Source organism: Rhinoraja longicauda, chromosome 31 (assembly GCF_053455715.1).
Source record: "Rhinoraja longicauda isolate Sanriku21f chromosome 31, sRhiLon1.1, whole genome shotgun sequence".
NCBI lineage: Eukaryota > Metazoa > Chordata > Chondrichthyes > Rajiformes > Arhynchobatidae > Rhinoraja > Rhinoraja longicauda.
Genome location: NC_135983.1, coordinates 20,711,010 through 20,730,545, shown reverse-complemented (window position 1 = coordinate 20,730,545; position 19,536 = coordinate 20,711,010). Strand labels below are relative to the sequence as shown.

At 41.5% G+C, this 19,536-nt stretch overlaps 1 protein-coding gene across 3 annotated transcripts in view; it reads right to left on the bottom strand.

The window, feature by feature from the left end:
* miga2 (mitoguardin 2) overlaps positions 1–18,272 on the bottom strand; it is a 41,802-nt gene extending 23,530 nt beyond the window's left edge. For 2 of the 3 annotated variants that reach the window (XM_078426133.1, XM_078426136.1), the window contains exons 1-3: positions 18,155–18,272; positions 7,465–7,569; positions 3,633–3,758 (exon numbers count right to left, since the gene is read on the bottom strand). In XM_078426133.1, the coding sequence (XP_078282259.1) occupies positions 3,633–3,728 (96 nt within the window). In that variant the 5' untranslated portion in view covers positions 3,729–3,758; positions 7,465–7,569; positions 18,155–18,272. Of the gene's footprint in view, positions 1–3,632; positions 3,759–7,464; positions 7,570–11,058; positions 11,194–18,154 lie in introns of those variants that run through there. The other variant, XM_078426135.1, reaches the window with a different exon arrangement.
* Between the last annotated feature and the right edge of the window lie 1,264 nt (positions 18,273–19,536).

Below are 19,536 nucleotides of genomic sequence, written 5' to 3'. Positions count from 1 at the left end.
ATTCCATTTTTCTTCAAATTTATTGTTTCTGACAAAAAGGTGTAAGCCATGTTCAAATTTCCACACATAAAAAACATCCTAAGGGATTATGCAGAGACTGTCAGAGGTTCCACAAGTCTATTTGAAGTTATCATCTTTTAACTGCCCTGATAATCCTCTCTGTTGACAGGCAATTTAGATGACAAATGCATATTTAGTCAGTAATGTCTACATTACGCAAAGCGGAAACAATTCTCCGTGCAAATATCCAAATGCAATATAGTCCTTTTTGTGAACATACTCCAAAATATGCTAATGAAAATGATTCAAAGAAATACATTGAAAAATCTTTATATTTTGTTTGGTTCTATAGAAGTTTTGAAATTTAAAAGAAATGCACAAAACATTCAATTTTTAAAAAGTTTAAAGAAATCACACATGCACAGTAATCAAGTAGGCAAGCCAAGTTTCTTAGATTAATTTGATTACATTTGAAGCATTTAAATATAGATTTCAAATGACAAAGAAAAGTTGTGGTAGTCATAGAAACTTTGTTCTAAATAAATAGCAACACTCAACTCTGCTGCTAACTTGATAGTAACTATCAACACTCGCATGAATCAGCAACTCAAGACCCACCATCTTAATGGAATTATAAAACCCCACTGTAAATTGGCAGCAAAAACAAGTGAGTTGCAATCAGAATTTATTTTAAAAATTGAGCTGTTGAATCATGGTGACTTGCAAGTTCTCAATGATATGCGATAAAGCCTATTATATAGATGGTCTTGCTTCTGTAACTTGGATTTGAATCCAGCCAGTTGCTGGTAAGATGAGATCTGTTTTTCTTTCTTTACTTTGAGGGTCCTTTGTGAATGACTTTGGACAGACTCAATCCTGTTCTATGTTTGGAAATCTCAATTAAGAATGACTAATCTCAATTACATAAAAATGAAAACAGGTACCTTTTAGACACCTTTGTCAAAACAGAGTCTGAAAGTTTTACACAGTGTAAAATGCATGAAGGAATTGTTCCTGCTAAACTATCGGCTGTTGAGGTGTAGACCATTAGAAATTGGAATTTGAACAAATTCAATCCATTAGGAATACATATTTCAAAAGGAAAAGGCTGTAGACAAATGACTTCAGCCAGCACAGGTACAATGGCCTCCTTCTGTCTATTGGTACTTGAAGTGGAAAGAGATCCATGTGCTATTGCTACTATCATCTCCACGCCTTTTTTTGATGCGTGCAAAACCTCAGCAACAGTTAAATTAGATTTATTCTCCACATTAACATTACTCAGGCCAGAAGGCAGATGAGAAATTGTGAGAAAACTTGACATGGAAGAGAAAAGCGTGTGTGTGCGCATGCGTCATTAAACCACCTGCTGACACTCAGAAGGTAGCTTCACATGTCAACATTCGGTCAAGCAACTAGAAGATGACTAAATAATAATTGTAGTGCCTTGCAGAGAATTGATGTGGTTGGTTTAGAATTGATGGGGTTAGATTATTAAAATATTAATGGAAGAAGTTCCATCTGGGAGACAACTCCAATTGTAAATAGGTGGAGGGACCTAATAGAAAGTAAAAATAAAAATGGGGTGTATTTCTCATTATTTTTAAAGAAACAAATGAGAAATGCCTCACATCTGTGTTATTCTCAAGGCTAATTTAACCAGAAATCCACAAGGATTACACAGAAAAAATGACAAATTGTAAAATCTGGATATTGACTGCAGCAAATAATTATATGCAAACAGATAATTCCACTTTGCAGTGTACAAGACATGGTTAATGCAGGGGAGATTTAGATAATACATTTTGCAGCTCATTTGTGTGAGTGAAAAACATATGTTTTCAGGTTTGTACTGCTTCTGGCTAGGCACCCAGATGAGAGGTAGCACTTGGGTTGCAAACACACAGTTTCTTGTAGTCAGCCATTGTAGCATTGTACACAGAAACAAAGTCAGTGAATCCAGGTCAAAATAGATTCCTCAGCCAAGGTGTTGGAGGAGTTACTCTGTCATTCATTTAGCTACTAGTTAAAGAGAATTACGCGTTTAAATACATCCTATTGAAAGTGTAATATCATATCTTCCTCCTTCTCACCTATTCCAAAACTAAAATTTATAGAACCATAAAAATAAAATACAACAATTAACTTTAGATATTGTGTTCCAGATACAAGAGCAACATAAACATATCGGAATTGGTCAGTTGGCCTTTTTAATTTTTTGTTTCATCAAATGCCTGCAATTCAAAATTGGCAAACTAAATTAAAAAGCAATCCAAGGTGACTGGGCTGGACACTGGTGCCCAAAAATAAGAAAAATGGGAACGTGGAACTTACTACTGCAAGATATGGCCGAGGGAAATAGTAAAAATCCAGAAAGGTGAAACAGAATTAATACAAGGGGAACAATTGAGTTGAAGGATTTCTCATTTGAATCATAAAGTGAATAGGATGGGAGAGAGCAAACGTGAAATATTACCTTCTATGGTCCATTTCTATGCTATCAATGCAACATATTCAAAACTGCACAACCCAGAAGGAAAAGATGAAAGAGTAATCAACCTGAGCCGTATGGATTTTCAACAGAATTAGCTGGAAAAAAGGCCTGCGCATCGTTATGGAACTTCGGCCAAAAGTGCTTAAATAGATCCTAATTCTGGCTCAATTTAACACAAAATAAAACATAGGGTCATTGGTTCATTAAGTTTAACAACTCCGAAAATTATACTGGAACGGAGTTATTAAGAGATTGCATCATGAAGGTTAGAAAATGAGAAATGGCTACTTTCAAATAAATATTTTTGAGTAGATTTTAATTAATATTTCATATGAAATGTTTGAAAGTATTAGTTAATATCATATAGTTTGAACTACTATTTGTAACATTACACAATCTATGATCAGCGAAATAAATACTGCTCATAGCACCAATTAGACCGTGCATCCCCTCCCCATTTTAAGTGTAGCATCTCACCAGTTAAAATACACTCCCTAGAATATACAGTAGAGAAAATAGCCATTAATGAAAGTTCCTCTTTTTACATTCCTTGCATCTCATCCAATCTCATTCCATATCAGCATAGCATTTTACCAACTTTCTTTCTCATAAACTGAGCTAATTTGTCCTAGAATACTTTTTTCAACCACTCCTTGTGATAGCAATTTCTAGATATTCACAGCACTCCAGATAAAGCGGTTTCTCCTGAATTCTTTATTGCATTTGTTAGTGACTATGATGCAACACTGAATCAGAAAGATCCAGGTCTGATACTGGTCTGTGATGAGTTAGTCCGACACAGCCTCATCTTAGGACAACGGACATGGAGCTACTGTAATTGTCTAACTGTTAAGTGTTAGAAGAGAGCAATTAACCTGGCATTGATGAGGGTGGAAATTCGGTGACACTGGCGGCAATATCACATTTTGGAAATCTCGTATTTTTAAGAATTGCAATCATAAATACAAAATTAAGTAAAAGTCAAAAAAGTGAACTTGGCGTACCTACTTCAAAGACAGAATCATGCACGACATGCAACTGCGAGGACAGGTGACGGCACAGAATCAAGACTTCATCCTTCACCCCCCCTCTAAAATGGAAGGCAGAAATGGAATTGCCCCACTGGATGTCAACATACCTGTCCAAATGTAGAGTACAGGAAAACTGGAATCTCAGCCACAGTCATCGCCAGGGCTTGGATAAGGGATACCCCGTCTGTTCTCCTCAACGACATTGTGCACAGAGGTTAATTGCTCCTGTACGTCTGCAAAGCAAGCATCTGGTTGCTGAGATTTTTGTGCAGTTACCATGGACCAGCAAACTGAGGTGATTGGGTAAGTATGGGACACCGTTGGTAAATTCTGCATCGGAAACCCAGAAGGTGTAATGGGAGGTAGTGATAATGGCAGAAGACCCACAGTCGCTCTCTGCAGCTTCTTTCCAATTTCAACAGTTGGGCTGCTGAAGAAGGTACAATTCCAATCAAATCTGTCACCCTAGCCTTTGTCCTTCGAGATTAATTAAAAATAAAAACAATAATTAAAATGTAATGATGGATTAAAAGCACAAAAAAAAAGCACCTCAATGCATGTAGCTTTATTTCTCCAACTCACGGCTGAGGAAAAGTTATGTGTTTCTCCGTAGGGTTTATGAGGATGAGAAAAGAGATGCCAATTTATTCGGAACTGCAATATAGTTCTTCAATAGAACTATTGCCCCATCCCATTCCTGAACTGGCACCCACCCAGCAAAACATACGTTTCTCAAGTACCTTGAACTGGGCAAAAATAGACAGCAAAAAGAGAAAATGGTTTAAAAAAGATCAGCTTTCAGCCTAACAATGGTTATGCCTTCAATTTAAAGACAAAAAATGCCAAAGGGGGAGAGTTAGATCCCCTATTCTTTATACCAGCGATCTAAATTTAACCTGGGCGCGTCGGAATCTAGATTCAAATACAAATCCTATGCTCTTGTTCGTCTAAGGCAATGGTCTCGACTGCAGTCATTCTCTGCAGCCAAGCACACCATTGATTAACAACTTTACTCAGCACTTGACTCACTTTTTTTTAAATGGTGACTTCTCTTCATCAACTCTGAGGCTGATCTTTTCCGATTCATGCTCCAAGCAAACCACAAATTTAACATTTTCTTAAAGTCTGTTTTCTCTGCAGAACATTGTCTCAGTTCCCTAAATCTAACACCAGACTCTTCACTCTGTGGCTATGATGTAGGCTACTATTATGATGTAGTAACTATCATAGGATATAATATCCCTATGTATACTTACAACCAAGATTAAGATCTGGCTTAATTTCAATATGATTAAGATTTTAGCTTTCTTTCATTTATATGTAGTTGTATACAGCTCGAAGCAATCAAAAGTCATTCATTACTGACATGTCAGAATTTGGATGATATTTAGAAGCAGCTTTGTCAACAAGAATGTTTAACCTGGGGTCAACAGTATTCCCGATAACAAGGAAGCGTGTATCAACAAACACCAACAAATTAGTTAATAAAATGAATTGTGACTCTTGTCACATGTAACAAAACACCAACAGTTACAAGGAAGATTGTGAATGAACATAACCTCAGTGTTTTCTCCACAATTCACATAGAGACAAGACCAAAGGGCCCAATAAGGACAAAAGTAGAATAACAGGAAAGCAGATATTATTGTTTATTACTCCAGACTTTTGTCAATTTTGGCTCAGTTTAGATAAGTAACGAGTTCAGAGTGTTGCAGATTTGAAAGAAATTATGTAGAAGGTAGGGGGCAAAGAGCCGCATGCGTCTCATTAAAGGCCATGGAAAGATTTTTTTTCAATTTGAATAGTTAGGATTAGTCAGATACTAAACACAAGCAGTCATTAATTTCAACTGGATGCTTAAATTGCAATATTCCTCTTCCAGCACACATGCAAGGACCTTTATTGACTCATTTGACTTTACCAATATTTCTCAATCAATATTTCTTCCTGAGCCTTGCCTAACAGTCTGATGTAGTGCTCGTGAATTTTTAAGGGTGGAATTACAATGTTCTTTCACAACCTCTCCACCACCAGTGAATCCATGAAAAAAAATCCTACACTTAACGGTTCTGTCACAGTTCACCAATGAGGTCCAAAATACAATGGTTGACAAATGCAACGTCGACTAGCCCAGAACTAACCAATATTTCAGTCCTACAATCAAGTACAAGAAAGGCACGTGTATAAAAGAAACTGTCCCAGACTTCAGTTAATTGAGCACCATCACAGTGTGCATCACTTACCCCTCTTCTGTTGACAATGAGAAACTCACCGTGGATTGAACACAGATTGAATATAAACAAGATATGAAGCAAATCTTTATTAGTAAGGGCATCAAAGGTTATGGGGAGAAAGCAGGAGAATGGAGTTGAGAAGGAAAGACAGATCAGCCATGATCGAATGGCAGAGCAGACACGATGGACCAAATGGTCGAATTCTGCTCCTATATTTTATGTTCTTTAAAATACAGATAACCAGTTCTTGGCATGTTGGAAGGAATTGCGTGCTTGACCTGGATTGGGACAGCACACAAAGACAATTTTGTAGAGCATTGGCAAGTTTCTCAAAAGAGTCAGTTTATTCATGGCCTAGTACATACTAGGAAACAGTTAGAGAATCCAAATTGTTTTACTGATTGCAGCACCCACTGCCCTTTTATATTCTTGAGATACAATAGTTACATGCAGATTTTACATTTATGAAATAATGCAGTGATCAACGTTCCTTTCTAGTTTTTATCTGTTTCACCTTCCCACCCAGAGTTATCTTTAACCTTCTGCTCCCTGTTATTTACAAACCATTCTGTGTTAAAAAGTGACTTTTCTTATCTCATGATTGGTTTTATTGCCCTCAGCCTGGTTTACAACCTCCTAGGTTTATTATTACCCAACTATGCCTTACAACCTGAACACTTCTTAAATCTATTTATTGCTTCTCCTAAAATGAGAAGGCCCGGGGCGGCTCGGCCGCGGGGCCTTCCATCCTCTTGCGGGGGTTGTGCGTGTCGGTTGCCTCGGTAGGGGTCGAGCTGCCTGTCCGTGGGTGCGGGGGGAAGAGAGGGGAAGTTTTGTTGCCTCCATCACAGTGAGGGGGTGTTTGGAGTCACTGTGATGGATGTTTGTGTTGGGGTCGTGTGTCTTGTGTTCTTTTCTTTTTTGCTGTGTCTTGTGACTGCTGAAATTTCGTTCGGTATTTATACCGAATGACAATAAAGTTTTGTTATACTGTTATGTTATGTTGTTATGACATTCACTGTGTTGGTTTCCTTGCCATCAATCCGTCCCCAATATGAAAATGTTTGGGTTGAACACGTTACATACATGCCCAAGTTTCTTATGTTATTCTGATGTTGTTATTATAAGAATTTCCGACACCACAGTACAAAGTGGAAAATCAACAGCAGCTCTGCCATATCATTTATTGAAACTACTTAAGCCAAATCCACAAGGTATAACCATGGAAAGAAGATTTCAAATATTCATATCCACTATTTCAAATGGTAACAAGATTCTTAACCTATAATTCTCCAATCCAGCATTATTTGCACATTTTCCAATTTTCTGCAAAAAGGCTTAATTTGTAATCTGAAAATGTTCAGTAGTCTTACTCAATGGACCACAAGTAATAAAATGTATGGTAAACACAAAATGGAGTAACTCAGTGGGACAGGCAGCATCTCTGGAGAGAAGGAATGGGTGACGTTTCAGGTCAAGACTCTTCTTCAGACAGTATATGTATAAAATGTTAAGAATAAAATGTATACTCTTTTTGAGTCATTAGAACGGAACTACAATTGTCAATTGTCCCATGCCTAAATTGGTTAAAATCAGGTAATCTACTGTGAAGGCTTATGGTTGGTCACTAACAAAGTTTTAAGTAACTTGTAACTTGTTGCTGAATTAATGCAAAGAATGACAAAATGTCCTGAGTAAACAGTACCTGAAACAAAGTGCGAGGCTCGCTTCCCACAATCACACCATACATCTTCGGACTCAGGGTTGGAGGAATTCAGATCATGGTTTGATAGAGAATAAATGTTAGATGCTGTTAAGAAAAGGAAACGAAAAAGTTATCGTAAAAGAACTGTGACAACTTCTAACTTTTAAATTCAAAATCCAACCATGAATATGAAGAAATGAGATGCTGATGTAAAGATCTGATGAAATGCTGCTGGAAAATTTTGCTATTTCTGTCCAAATAAAACTTAGTTACATGAAGTTCCTTGGATTACAGATAGCTAAGGGATAATCTTAGAGGCATGTGTAAAATCATGAGGAAAATTGAAACGGTGGATGCAGTGCTTTTTTACCCAGGGTAGGGGAATCAAGAACTGGATGACATGGGTTTAAGTGAGAGGGGAAAAATGTAATAGTAACCCAAGGAGCAACTCTCTCACTCAGAAGATGGTGGGTATTTGGAACGAGCTGCAAAATGCAAATGATTTGTATTCCTCCCTATCTGATTCCTCCCTGTCTGGAGACTCAAGAATGAGTGATTGTAGCCTCAGCATTAAGGTTGGCCTATCATGAATGAAATGAGAAGTGTTTTTACCTCGCAAAATGTGCACCTGCACCCCTCCCCCCCATTCACTCCACCACCAAACCATACACCCACCTACCCCACCCCACCATCCTCTAAGTTATGAATGTTTGGGAATTCTCTCCTACAGGGCGATTTGGCAGCTCAGTGTGTGAAAATAGTCAAGACTAAGATTGAAAGATAGGAATCTGAGGGGCAACTTTTCCACTCAGAGGATGGTAGATATATGGAACAACCCACCACAGGAAATAGTTGAGGCACGTACTATAACAGATAGCATTTAAAAGCCATTTGCATTGGTACATGGATAGGAAATGTTTAGAGGAATATGGACCAAGCGCAGGCAAATGGGACTAGGGCAAATACCCTAAAAAAGATGGAGCACCATAATGCAATCACATGCACCATTAACATAGAAGAAAGTCGTCTTAAATGCTTCATCAATATGTAACCATACAAGAAAAGGACGTCAAGCCAAAGGAGGAAATATTTAAAAATGAATGTTCAAATACTTTTTTTCAAGTATGGTTTCGGGAGAAAATTCAAGAGCATCGGGCTTAAACAGATCACGAAGAGACCACCAATGGGAGAGTTCCCTACTCAGTCCAATATGAAACAGACAAAATACATTAAATAACATTATAAAAAAAAATCAAGAACTACTTGAAGTTCCAGGTGAAATTAAAAAATAACACAACTATATAATGTAAAAATCAAAAGATGAAAATCTAATAATACTTAAATGAAACAAACCAACCCTAGTTGTGTAGGAAAATAACTGCAGATGCTGGTACAAATCGAAGGTATCACAAAATGCTGGAGTAACTCAGCAAGTCAGGCAGCATCTAGGAGAGAGGGAATGGGTGATATTTTGGGTCGAGACCCTTCTTCAGTCTGAAGAAGGGTCTCGACCCGAAACATCACCCATTCCCTCTCTCCTAGATGCTGCCTGACCTGCTGAGTTACTCCAGCATTTAGTGAAACCAACCCTAATTGTAGGCTCCTGCTCGCTGGTGAAGCCACACTGCTGTAATTCAATAAAGTAGCTCAAATTGCATACCGAGCTACGAGATGTAAATGTCAACTGATCCCCATTCTTGGATGCAAGGTGCCTGACATTGTAAAAGGAGGTCAACTACCTTCCATTCATTATAATTTGCCTCAAGAGAGTTGATATTTTCTTCCCAATCTTCAAAGATAAAGGTTTTAGCAGTAACCTCACACAATTCTATGGCTCTCAGTCTCTCTCTGTGTCATTCAGCTCCTGCACCAAATCTCCCTTCCCCCTCCCAAGCAAGCTCCCAGCTACCCATTGCAAAAAACACCTTGAACTCCATGCAACTGAAGAAGGATCACGACCCGAAACTCCAGATAGTTTCTTTTCTCCAGAGACGATGAGTTACTCCAGCTATTTGTGTCTATCTTCGGTTTAAACCAGAATCTGCAGTTCCTTCCTACACATCCTATCCATTTCTCTCTTGTAATAAAGCATCTTACACATTTCCTATATTAAAAAGATGTTGCACAAATACAAGATTTATTTTATGGTACTATTTCATTGCAGCATAGAATGCTCTGCGACATGGAATTGCTCGAGACACCAACTTATCCTTCAGGGGAAAATGGATAAACATTTATTAGAATTACTAACAGAATTACTAAGAACTGGAGGAGGACAATTAGCTCATGTAAACATCACCAGGTGCAGAAATAGAATAACCTCCTTTGGAGCTGTTCCACCTCTGTTCTTTTTTACTTCTGGTGTTTTGCATCTACTCTGCTTGAATTTGGAAGTAGGGTGGAATCAAAAGTCAAGACTTTAACTATCATGTGTACCAAAATGGTACAATTAAATTCTTACTCTAGTAATAAGGGAATGGTACAGACAGAGGAACCAATTAATTAGTTATCTTAACTGGGAATTTACAAATGTAAATTTGTAGTTTGTTCAATAATGGGGGGAAATTTGCTTTAAATAATGATGTATATATCTTAGTTACATAGATACCTAGATATTTAAATTTTTCATTTACTATTTTAAATGGAAATTGTTGTATTATCTGTTTATTATGTTCCCTTATTGGCATAATTTCGCTTTTATTCCAATTTATTCTGTATCCTGAAAATGAACCAAATTGGGTTATTAACTTTAATAGGTTTGGAATACTAATTTCTGGTTTTGTGATGTAAATTAATACGTCATCTGCGTATAGAGAAATTTTATTCACTGTATCCTTTGTGTTATATCCATGTATTTCCGGATGCCCCCTAACTTTGGAGCTGTTCCACCTCTGTTCTTTTTTACTTCTGGTGTTTTGCATCTACTCTGCTTGAATTTGGAAGTAGGGTGGAATCAAAAGTCAAGACTTTAACTATCATGTGTACCAAAATGGTACAATTAAATTCTTACTCTAGTAATAAGGGAATGGTACAGACAGAGGAACCAATTAATTAGTTATCTTAACTGGGAATTTACAAAAAGAGAAAATAAAGGGACAGCTTGTGACACTGGCGGCAGCAGATTTTCTTCCCTCTGATGATAGCCAGTTAGCTTATTTATACATTGAAAAATTAATTCCTGTAAATAGTTTGGTATAAAAAATCTGTAAGTCTGCAAATCTGATAGTAAAGGGATCAAATAAAGAAATCAGACTCCAGACCTAACAAAATCTCATTATTTTGTTCAAAGTGGTGAATTATTAAAAGCAAACGATGCCATGTTAATTTTATACAGAACAACAAAACGCTGCACGTGTGCTGGGAAGGAACTCAAGGGATTTAGATATTGTTATAAGTAGCTCTGAAGACAAGCCTGAATAGCTCGCAGAGCCAGGCAATTCCCAAGTGCATTCCCAGCAAATGAACATACCATGACCAGACTACATAATGAAGAATTGTAAACAGGCTTTTATAATACAACTGCAAATGCATTGTTGCCTCACTGCAATACATGTTAGGCACATTCTATACATTTTTTAAGAGTGTGCTATTTACCACACTTCTTTCGTGTCCATCATCTATGTTTCAAATGTTCGGCCAAGCTCTTGCACCATGGACAGCCTTCACATTTGCCACCGCTAGATATTCCAGGCAGCGTTGTTCACCAAGAAGTGGTCATCTTAGTAGGTGTGGCATGGATTGTACCACATTCACGTTCTGTGTCTGCCGCATCTGCATAGTCCCATTTGCTTATATTGGTCTTGCATTGGCCCATCCCTGTACGAAGCCTATTGAGGGACTTCCAGGTCTTCCAGTCACACCTGTGACCAGGTGGTAGGTTTTCACTGCGTTTCTTTTCCCACAAGGCTAGTCTGGTTTCTTGAGGAGACTGTGACAGTGGCTGGACTGTGTGAAGGAAGCTCTTCCTCGACTTCAGGCGGTTTGGGGCTGGTGATGGGAGTGACAGGAATGGCAGGTGTCCCCAACTTGCGTACTACGTTCAGTTCTACTGGCAACTGATCTGCAGATTCCTGGTGGAGAAATACCGGCCCAGACATGCAAGCTATCCACATCCGTTGGTTTTAGGCAGCCAGTGATGCATCTGCAGCTGTCATTAAGGGCAGCATCAACTTTCTTCACATGAGATAATCTCTCCCAAACAGGACAAGCATACTCTGCAACAGAGTAGCACAGCGCAAGAGCAGTTGACTGCAGTGTGGATGCATTGGTACCCCTCGACGAGTTTGCCAGCTTGTGTAGGAGGCTGTTCCTCATCTTCACTTTGCCCTTCACCTTTTCGAAGTGTTGCTTGAAAGAAAGGGTTCTGTCCAGAGTGAACCCAAGATAAACAGGGTAGTTACAGTGTCTCCAAGGGACACCATTCCACGTTAAGGACAGCTTCCTCCCAGCTTCGCGATTACAAAGGTGGAACAGGCTAACTTGGGTCTTAGCAGTGTTTACCTTCAGTTGATTGTCCTTGTAGAAGTTTGTCAAGTTGTCTACGTTTGCCACACTAAGTGACTGTATTTTGTCCTCACTGACCCCATCTCATTATTAACATCACTTTGTGATTCATTTTATACAATAACACTCCTTTGATCCAACTTGATGTATTTTACTGCAGCAGTGAATTATAAATGCAAGTTTCCATTTTCTGTTTCTGTCTAGGAAGGAACTGCAGATGCTGGTTTAAACCGAAGAAAGACACAAAAAGCTGGAGTAATTCAGCGGGACAGGCAGCAACGTCTCAGGGAAATAAAGCAGTCCATAAATAAATGCAGCTAGGCGTAGACAATATCCTGGATCAAGCCGACAGGTGGCAAGTAACATTCATGCCACACAAATGCCATGCAACTACACCATCCATCCAGCTATCACCCCCGGACATTCAATGGCATCACCATCACTTGGGCGGCATGGTGGCATAGCGGTAGGGCTACTGTCTTACAGCGCCAGAGACCTCGGTTCGATCCTGACTACGGGTTCTTATCTGTAAAGAGTTTGCATGTTCTCCCTGTGACCTGAGTGGGTTTTCTCTGAGATCTTCAGTTTCCTCCCATACTCCAAAGACATACAGGTTTGTAGGTTAATTGGCTTGTTGTAAATCTAGGTTGTCCCTAGTGTGTGTAGGATGGTGTTGGTGTGCGGGGATCGCTGGTTGATGTGGACTCGGTGGGCCGAAGGTTCTGTTTCCGCGCTGTCTCTAAATTTAAATTAAACTGAACTAGTCAATAGTGCTTTATTTGTCGCATTTGCAACTGCACAGTGAAATTCTTTTTGCATATATTACACATGTGGACACCGCCATTATTTAAAGTTCAAAGTCCTGTCGGCCATCTTTGTGCCCAGGGGCGCCTCCTGCACTGAACCTTCCACCAAGAATTACCCTTGACCAGAAAATGAACTGGAGTGGCCATATACGAAGGTGACTACGAAGGTCAGAGGCTAAGAACACTGCAGTGAGTAACACACCTCGTATCTCTCCAAAGTTTCTTCATGGTCTACAGTGGTCTACAAAGCTCGTCAAGAGTGTGATGGAATACTCTCCACTTGCCTGGATGAGTGAAACTTCAACAGTGCTCAAGAACCTCGACACCGTACAGGACAGCCTGCTTGCCCAGCACATCCCATCAACAACCGATGTACAGTAGCAGCAGTTTGCACCATCTACAGGATTCGCCTACCATAACTCTTCAGACAACACCTTCCGAACCCATGACCTCTACTAGCTAGGAGGATAAGGGCAGTAAAAGCAGGGGAACACCACCATCCCCAGCCACATACCATCCAATCTTGGAAAGAAGATCATAAGACATACGAACACAATTCGGCCATTCAGTCCATTAAGTCTACCCTGCCATTTGTCATAGCTGATCTATTTTTCCCATCTCAACCCCATTCTCCTGCCTTGACGCCCTGACTAATCAAAAACCTAACAATCTCCACTATATAAATACGCCATGACTTGACCTCCACAACCATCTGTGGCATGAGCTCCATAGATCCACCATCCTCTGGCTACAGAAATTCCTCTTTAGTTCCATTCTAAATATATGTCCTTTTACTCTGAAGCTGTGCCCTCAGGCCCTAGAATTTCCCACTACTGAAAACATCCTCTCCACATCCAAAGATAGGCACAAAAATCTGGAGTAATTCAGCACTTCAGACAGCATCTGGTAAAGGTGACATTTCGGGTCAAGACCCTTCTTCAGACTGAGACGCGGGAAAGGAAAATCTCTCAGTAGGAGAACCTCAAGAAGGCAATTCATCACCAACTTTAAGGGCAACTAAATGCTGGCTCATCCAGCGAAGCCAACATCCCTTAAATCAATAAAACATAACAAGATAAGAACATGAAATAAAAAAAGAAAGGAGGAATAATATTTGCCCACTCTACTATTGCACCTGCCTCAACCACTTCCTCTGGCAGATCGCTTCATACACATACCACCCTGTGTAGGTTCCTGTAAAATCTTTCCCGTCACACCTTAAACCTGTGCCCTCTTATCCTTGATTCCCCGACCATGGGATAAAGACTATGACTATTCATCTAATGGCTTTATACCCTCTATAAGATCACCCCTCATGTTTTCCAGAGATACTGCCTGACCTGTTGAGTTACTCCAGCGCTTTGTGTATTTTTTTGTAAACCAGCATCTGCAGTTCCTTTATCTACTCCACCTACCAACTTAGTCATAGTCATAGAGTGATACAGCGCGGAAACAGGTCCTTCAACCCAAATTGCCCACTCCGGCCAACATGTTCCAGCAAAGAAATAGAGTCCCAGCTTAACCTCTCCCAACAGCTCAAACTTTCTAGTCCTGGCAACATTCTCGTATATCTTTTCTGTACCCTTTCCAGCTTGATAACATAGTGTCCAGAACTGAACACACTCTAACTTGACGTTCCAAGGGTGAACAGGGAACCTAACTTTTCATCTGATCCATGATTAGAGAAACCATAGCATTCAATTGACTGTGAATCCTATAAACTACGGACCGATAAGAGAATAAGATGCCAAGAGTCATAAAAGATGTTTAGCCTGAAGAAGGGTCCCGACCCAAAACGTCACCTATCCACATTCTTCAGAGATGATGCCTGGCCCTCTTGAGTTACTCCAGCACTTTGTGTCTTTTTTTGTAAACCAGTATCTGCAGTTCATTATGTCTAAGGTCATTTTAAGTGTCAGGCAAAGTTCAGTTCAGTTGGACTAATGCAGATACAGAGATCACAGAGCACGGAAATAACATCACAAAACCTTTTGCCCACTACATCCTAACCAGCCTTTTTGACCATTTATGCTAATTCCATTTCCTCAAATTTACAGCCTATCTTTCTATGCATTTCCTATTTAAGTGCAGGTCCAAATGCCTCTTAAACATAATAATTGTATTTGATTCCACCAAATCATCTGGCAGTACATTCCAGATACCAGCCACGGTTTTAACGGTTTTTCTGTCCAACCCCCTTCAAAACTTCTTCCTCAAATCTGTGCCCTCTTGTTTTTTGATACCATTATCACGTGAAAAAACCCCACAAAGTTCTAAGATGATGTGCTACAGTTAAACTGATCGAGTGCAGAAAAGTTGAGATTCCAAAGTAATATGTGCAGGAGGTGTGTTATCTCCAGTATCCCAGCCAATATTCCTCGTTTAAACAAGATGGATCAAAAAAATGATTAATTACACAATACTATGTTTGAGAGTTTGATTCTGAAGCAATTGCTTGAGATCAAGGATAACTTGCTTCCACTCTTTGTAGAGTCTGAGCTTGCTGATGAGGTCAATGAAAGAACTGCAGATTCTTCCACAGACGTGGGCAGAAAGCTCCTGGTGGTGCAGGTGGGTGGGTAATTTGTGATGTGATGTATTCCTTCCACTGCTTACGCAGGGCTTTTGTGTGCACCCATACAATTGCTCCAGAAGCAAACTCTTATATGTAGCAATGCTAAGCTGAATGCTCCTTCTATATATCGAACACGTGGTAGAGATTCCAAGGGGTCACATTGATGTTGCATTTCAAGATGTTGTGCGTATACTTGAATCAATTCCTCTGTCCATCTGGCAATCTCTAGCAATGGCAGAGTACTAAAATAAAGTTGCTGCATGCAAACGTGTCTGAAGAAGCGTCCCAACCTGAAACGTTGTCTGTCCATTCCTCCATAGATGCTGCCTAACCCGCTAAGATCCTCCAGCACTTTGTTTTTTGCTACGTGCAAGCAAGCTGTACCCTACACGGTCATCCCCACCAAGCTCATCACCAAACTCCACCAGCTAGGCCTCAGCTCGTCATTATGTGACTGGATCCTGGACTTCCTGCTGGAACGACCGCAGGCAGTGAGAATGGGCCCGCACCTGTCCTCCACTATCACTCTGAGTCACCAACGGGGATGAAACAAACTATAGAGCGGAGGTGCAGAACCTGGCGGACTGGTGCTCGGATAACAACCTGTCCCTAAATACCACCAAGACCAAGGAGCTGATCATCAACTTCCGTAGGTCACATAATGGGGAATATGCCCCGATCTCTATCAACGGGGACAGTGTGGAGAGAGTGTCCAGCTTCAAGTTTCTGGGCACTCACATTTCGGAGGACCTAACATGGTCCAATAACACTGCTGCGCTGGTCAAGAAGGCACAACAAAGACTGTTCTACTTAAGAACACTGAAAAAGTCTGGTCTACCCCAACAGCTGCTGAAGACCTTCTACCGCTGCACCATAGAGAGCATCCTAACGCATGGAATCCCTGTGTGGTACCTCAGCTGCACGGAGGCAGAAAGGAAAGCTCTACAGCGGGTAGTCCATAGAGCTCAGAGGGCCATCGGAACACAGCTACCAGACTTGGAGGGCATCTACAACACACGATGCCTCAGAAAAGCCACCAGCATCCACAAAGACTCTTCACACCCCTGCAACAGTCTGTTCGAACTCCTTCCATCGGGCAGACGATACAAGGCCTTCTATGCCCGCACCTCCAGACTCAGGAACAGCTTCATCCCCAGGGCCATAGCTGCTATGAACCGGTCCTGCTGAGCCGGATGGCCACAACGCATAGATCAACTTGCACTTTACCCTGTCCAAAACTGTTACAACTGTTCGTTTCGTTGGGTTGCTGCTGTCTAAATTACCTAAATTAGTGCATCGTATGGGAGGCGCATTCCCAATCTCGTTGTACCCCTGGGTACAATGACAATAAAGATATATTGTATTGTATTGTATTGTATTAAGAACACTGAAAAAGTCTGGTCTACCCCAACAGCTGCTGACGACCTTCTACCGCTGCACCATAGAGAGCATCCTAACGCATGGCATCCCTGTGTGGTACCTCAGCTGCACGGAGGCAGAAAGGAAAGCTCTACAGCGGGTAGTCCATAGAGCTCAGAGGGCCATCGGAACACAGCTACCAGACTTGGAGGGCATCTACAACACACGATGCCTCAGAAAAGCCACCAGCATCCACAAAGACTCTTCACACCCCTGCAACAGTCTGTTCGAACTCCTTCCATCGGGCAGACGATACAAGGCCTTCTACGCCCGCACCTCCAGACTCAGGAACAGCTTCATCCCCAGGGCCATAGCTGCTATGAACCGGTCCTGCTGAGCCGGATGGCCACAATGCATAGATCAACTTGCACTTTACCCTGTCTAAAAACTGTTACAACTGTTTCGTTTCGTTGGGTTGCTGTTAATTACTTAAATTATTGCATCGTATGGGAGGCGCATTCCCAATCTCGTTGTACCCCTGGGTACAATGACAATAGATATATTGTATTGTATTGTATTGTATGTTTCAATAGCAATGCTTAAAAACAAATAGGAATTTGTCAGCTGAATAGTTGTCCGAATATTCCTAGATCACAAATCCACTATAAATATATCTATTTTAAAAAAAATTAAACTATACACCAAGAACTGCATAGATTCATGAAGAACGGGAAACTATGGTTATTTGAAGGAGATCAAAAAATTCTGGATGTTTCCTTCCTACTTTCTCATCCGCAACTTACACACTAGTGGAAACCTCACCTACAAACTCGTACATCTTTCAGATGTGGGGGGAAAACAAAGCACACAGAGGAACCCCACACGACAGGGAGAACGTGCAAACCCCACTCAGACAGCAGCCAAAGTTAGAATCAAACCTGGGTCTATAGCACTTTTGAGGCAACAGCTCTACCAACTGTGCACTCCCTGGAATCTGGAGCTAGTTTCTAGATTTCTAGTTTTTAAGCAGTTGATCTCAACAATTGCAAATGTGAAGGTACAACGAGGCAAATGGCAGTGTGGACAGGGCACTCAAAACATACCAAGCAGTGAACTTCACACCAAGAGACAGATCAACCTCTCTCAAAGCTACCAATCATAAGACAAGAAAGAATAAGTCACTATTTTATCACAAACACCTCCCATCTTAACAGAACATAAACCTCAGACCAAATTCCAGCACAAAAATCAAGAAACATTGAATCCAGCTAATAAATGACTCGTATGTTGATATTTAAATTGACGAGTTGCTACCCAAATTTACTCCTGTGTCTGAGGAATGGGAGGATCGGCCTTAAAAAGGGAAGATTTCAATGGATAATTTTAAATGGAAATTGATTTTTGTTGGCAATCGGAATTATTTTCAGAGCTGCTGTTTTTCACTCACCGACCCTGACTGCTCCCCTCTCTTGTCATGGCCGCAGAGGTCGACTTCGAAACCGAACCTGCTGGCCGGAAGCCGTGCGGATTGACCAATGTGCTGGAGGGGGAAGGGGACGAGGCCAATTGCGGCGCTGCGGAGGCGGGATCTTCTCGCAGGCAGGTTTGGTTGGGAGTCCAGAGCGGGAACGATTCGCCTGACGTCATCGCTTAAGGCGGGCAATGGTTGGGGAAGTGCGTGATTGACAGGTTGATGGACCAATCATCCCCGAGGTTGCGCTGTTATCCCTGCCCCCCCCCACAGGTGAGAGAATGACAGGTGTGACCGTCCTTTCTTCAGACTGAGAGGGGGGGGGGGGGAGAGGGAGAGGGGGAGGGGGAGAGGGGGAGAGGGGGAGGGGGAGGGGGAGGGGGAGAGGGGGAGGGGGAGAGGGGGAGGGGGAGGGGGAGAGGGGGAGGGGGAGAGGGGGAGGGGGAGAGGGAGGGGGGGAGGGGGAGAGGGAGGGGGGGAGGGAGGGAGGGGGGGAGAGGGAGGGGGGAAGGGGGGGAGAGGGAGGGGGGGAGGGGAAGGGGAGAGAGGGGGGGAGGGGAAGGGGAGAGAGGGGGGGAGGGGAGGGGAGAGAGAAGAGGGGGGAGAGAAGGGGGGAGGGGCGGGGAGAGGGAGAGAGGGAGAGGGGGGAGGGAGAGAAGGGGGAGGGAGAGAAGGGGAGGGAGAGAAGGGGGGGAGAGAGGGGGGGAAAGGAGTGGAGGATATGGATATAGGAGGGTACAAAGAGCACGCAATCTCAAATATTTGAATAGATTCCACTATTTCTACATTTCTACTAGTCTGAAGAAGTTGTCTCGACCCGAAACAACACCCATTCCTTCTCTCCAGAGATGCTGCCTGTCCTGATAAGTTACTCCAGCATTTTGTGTCTATATACATTTTCTAATATTGTTTCACAATTGGCTGTATTATTACAAAGAATAGAGGCACAAGAGGAATCGAGGTGAATTGTGGTGAATCAAGGATCAAAGGACATAGGGTTAAGGTGACGGGGAAAAGATTTAATAAGAATCTGAGGGGTAACTTTTTCACACAAAAGGTGGTGGATGTATGGAACAAGCTGCCAGAGGGACTTTGCCAAAATTTAAGAAAAAGTTAGACGAGTACATGGATAGGACAGGTTTGGGGCGATATGGACCAAATGCTGGCAGGTGGGACTAGTGTAGCTGGGACGAGTATATCATATCATATCATATATATACAGCCGGAAACAGGCCTTTTCGGCCCTCCAAGTCCGTGCCGCCCAGCGATCCCCGTACATTAACACTATCCTACACCCACTAGGGAGAATTTTTTTTTTTTTACATTTACCCAGCCAATTAACCTACATACCTGTACGT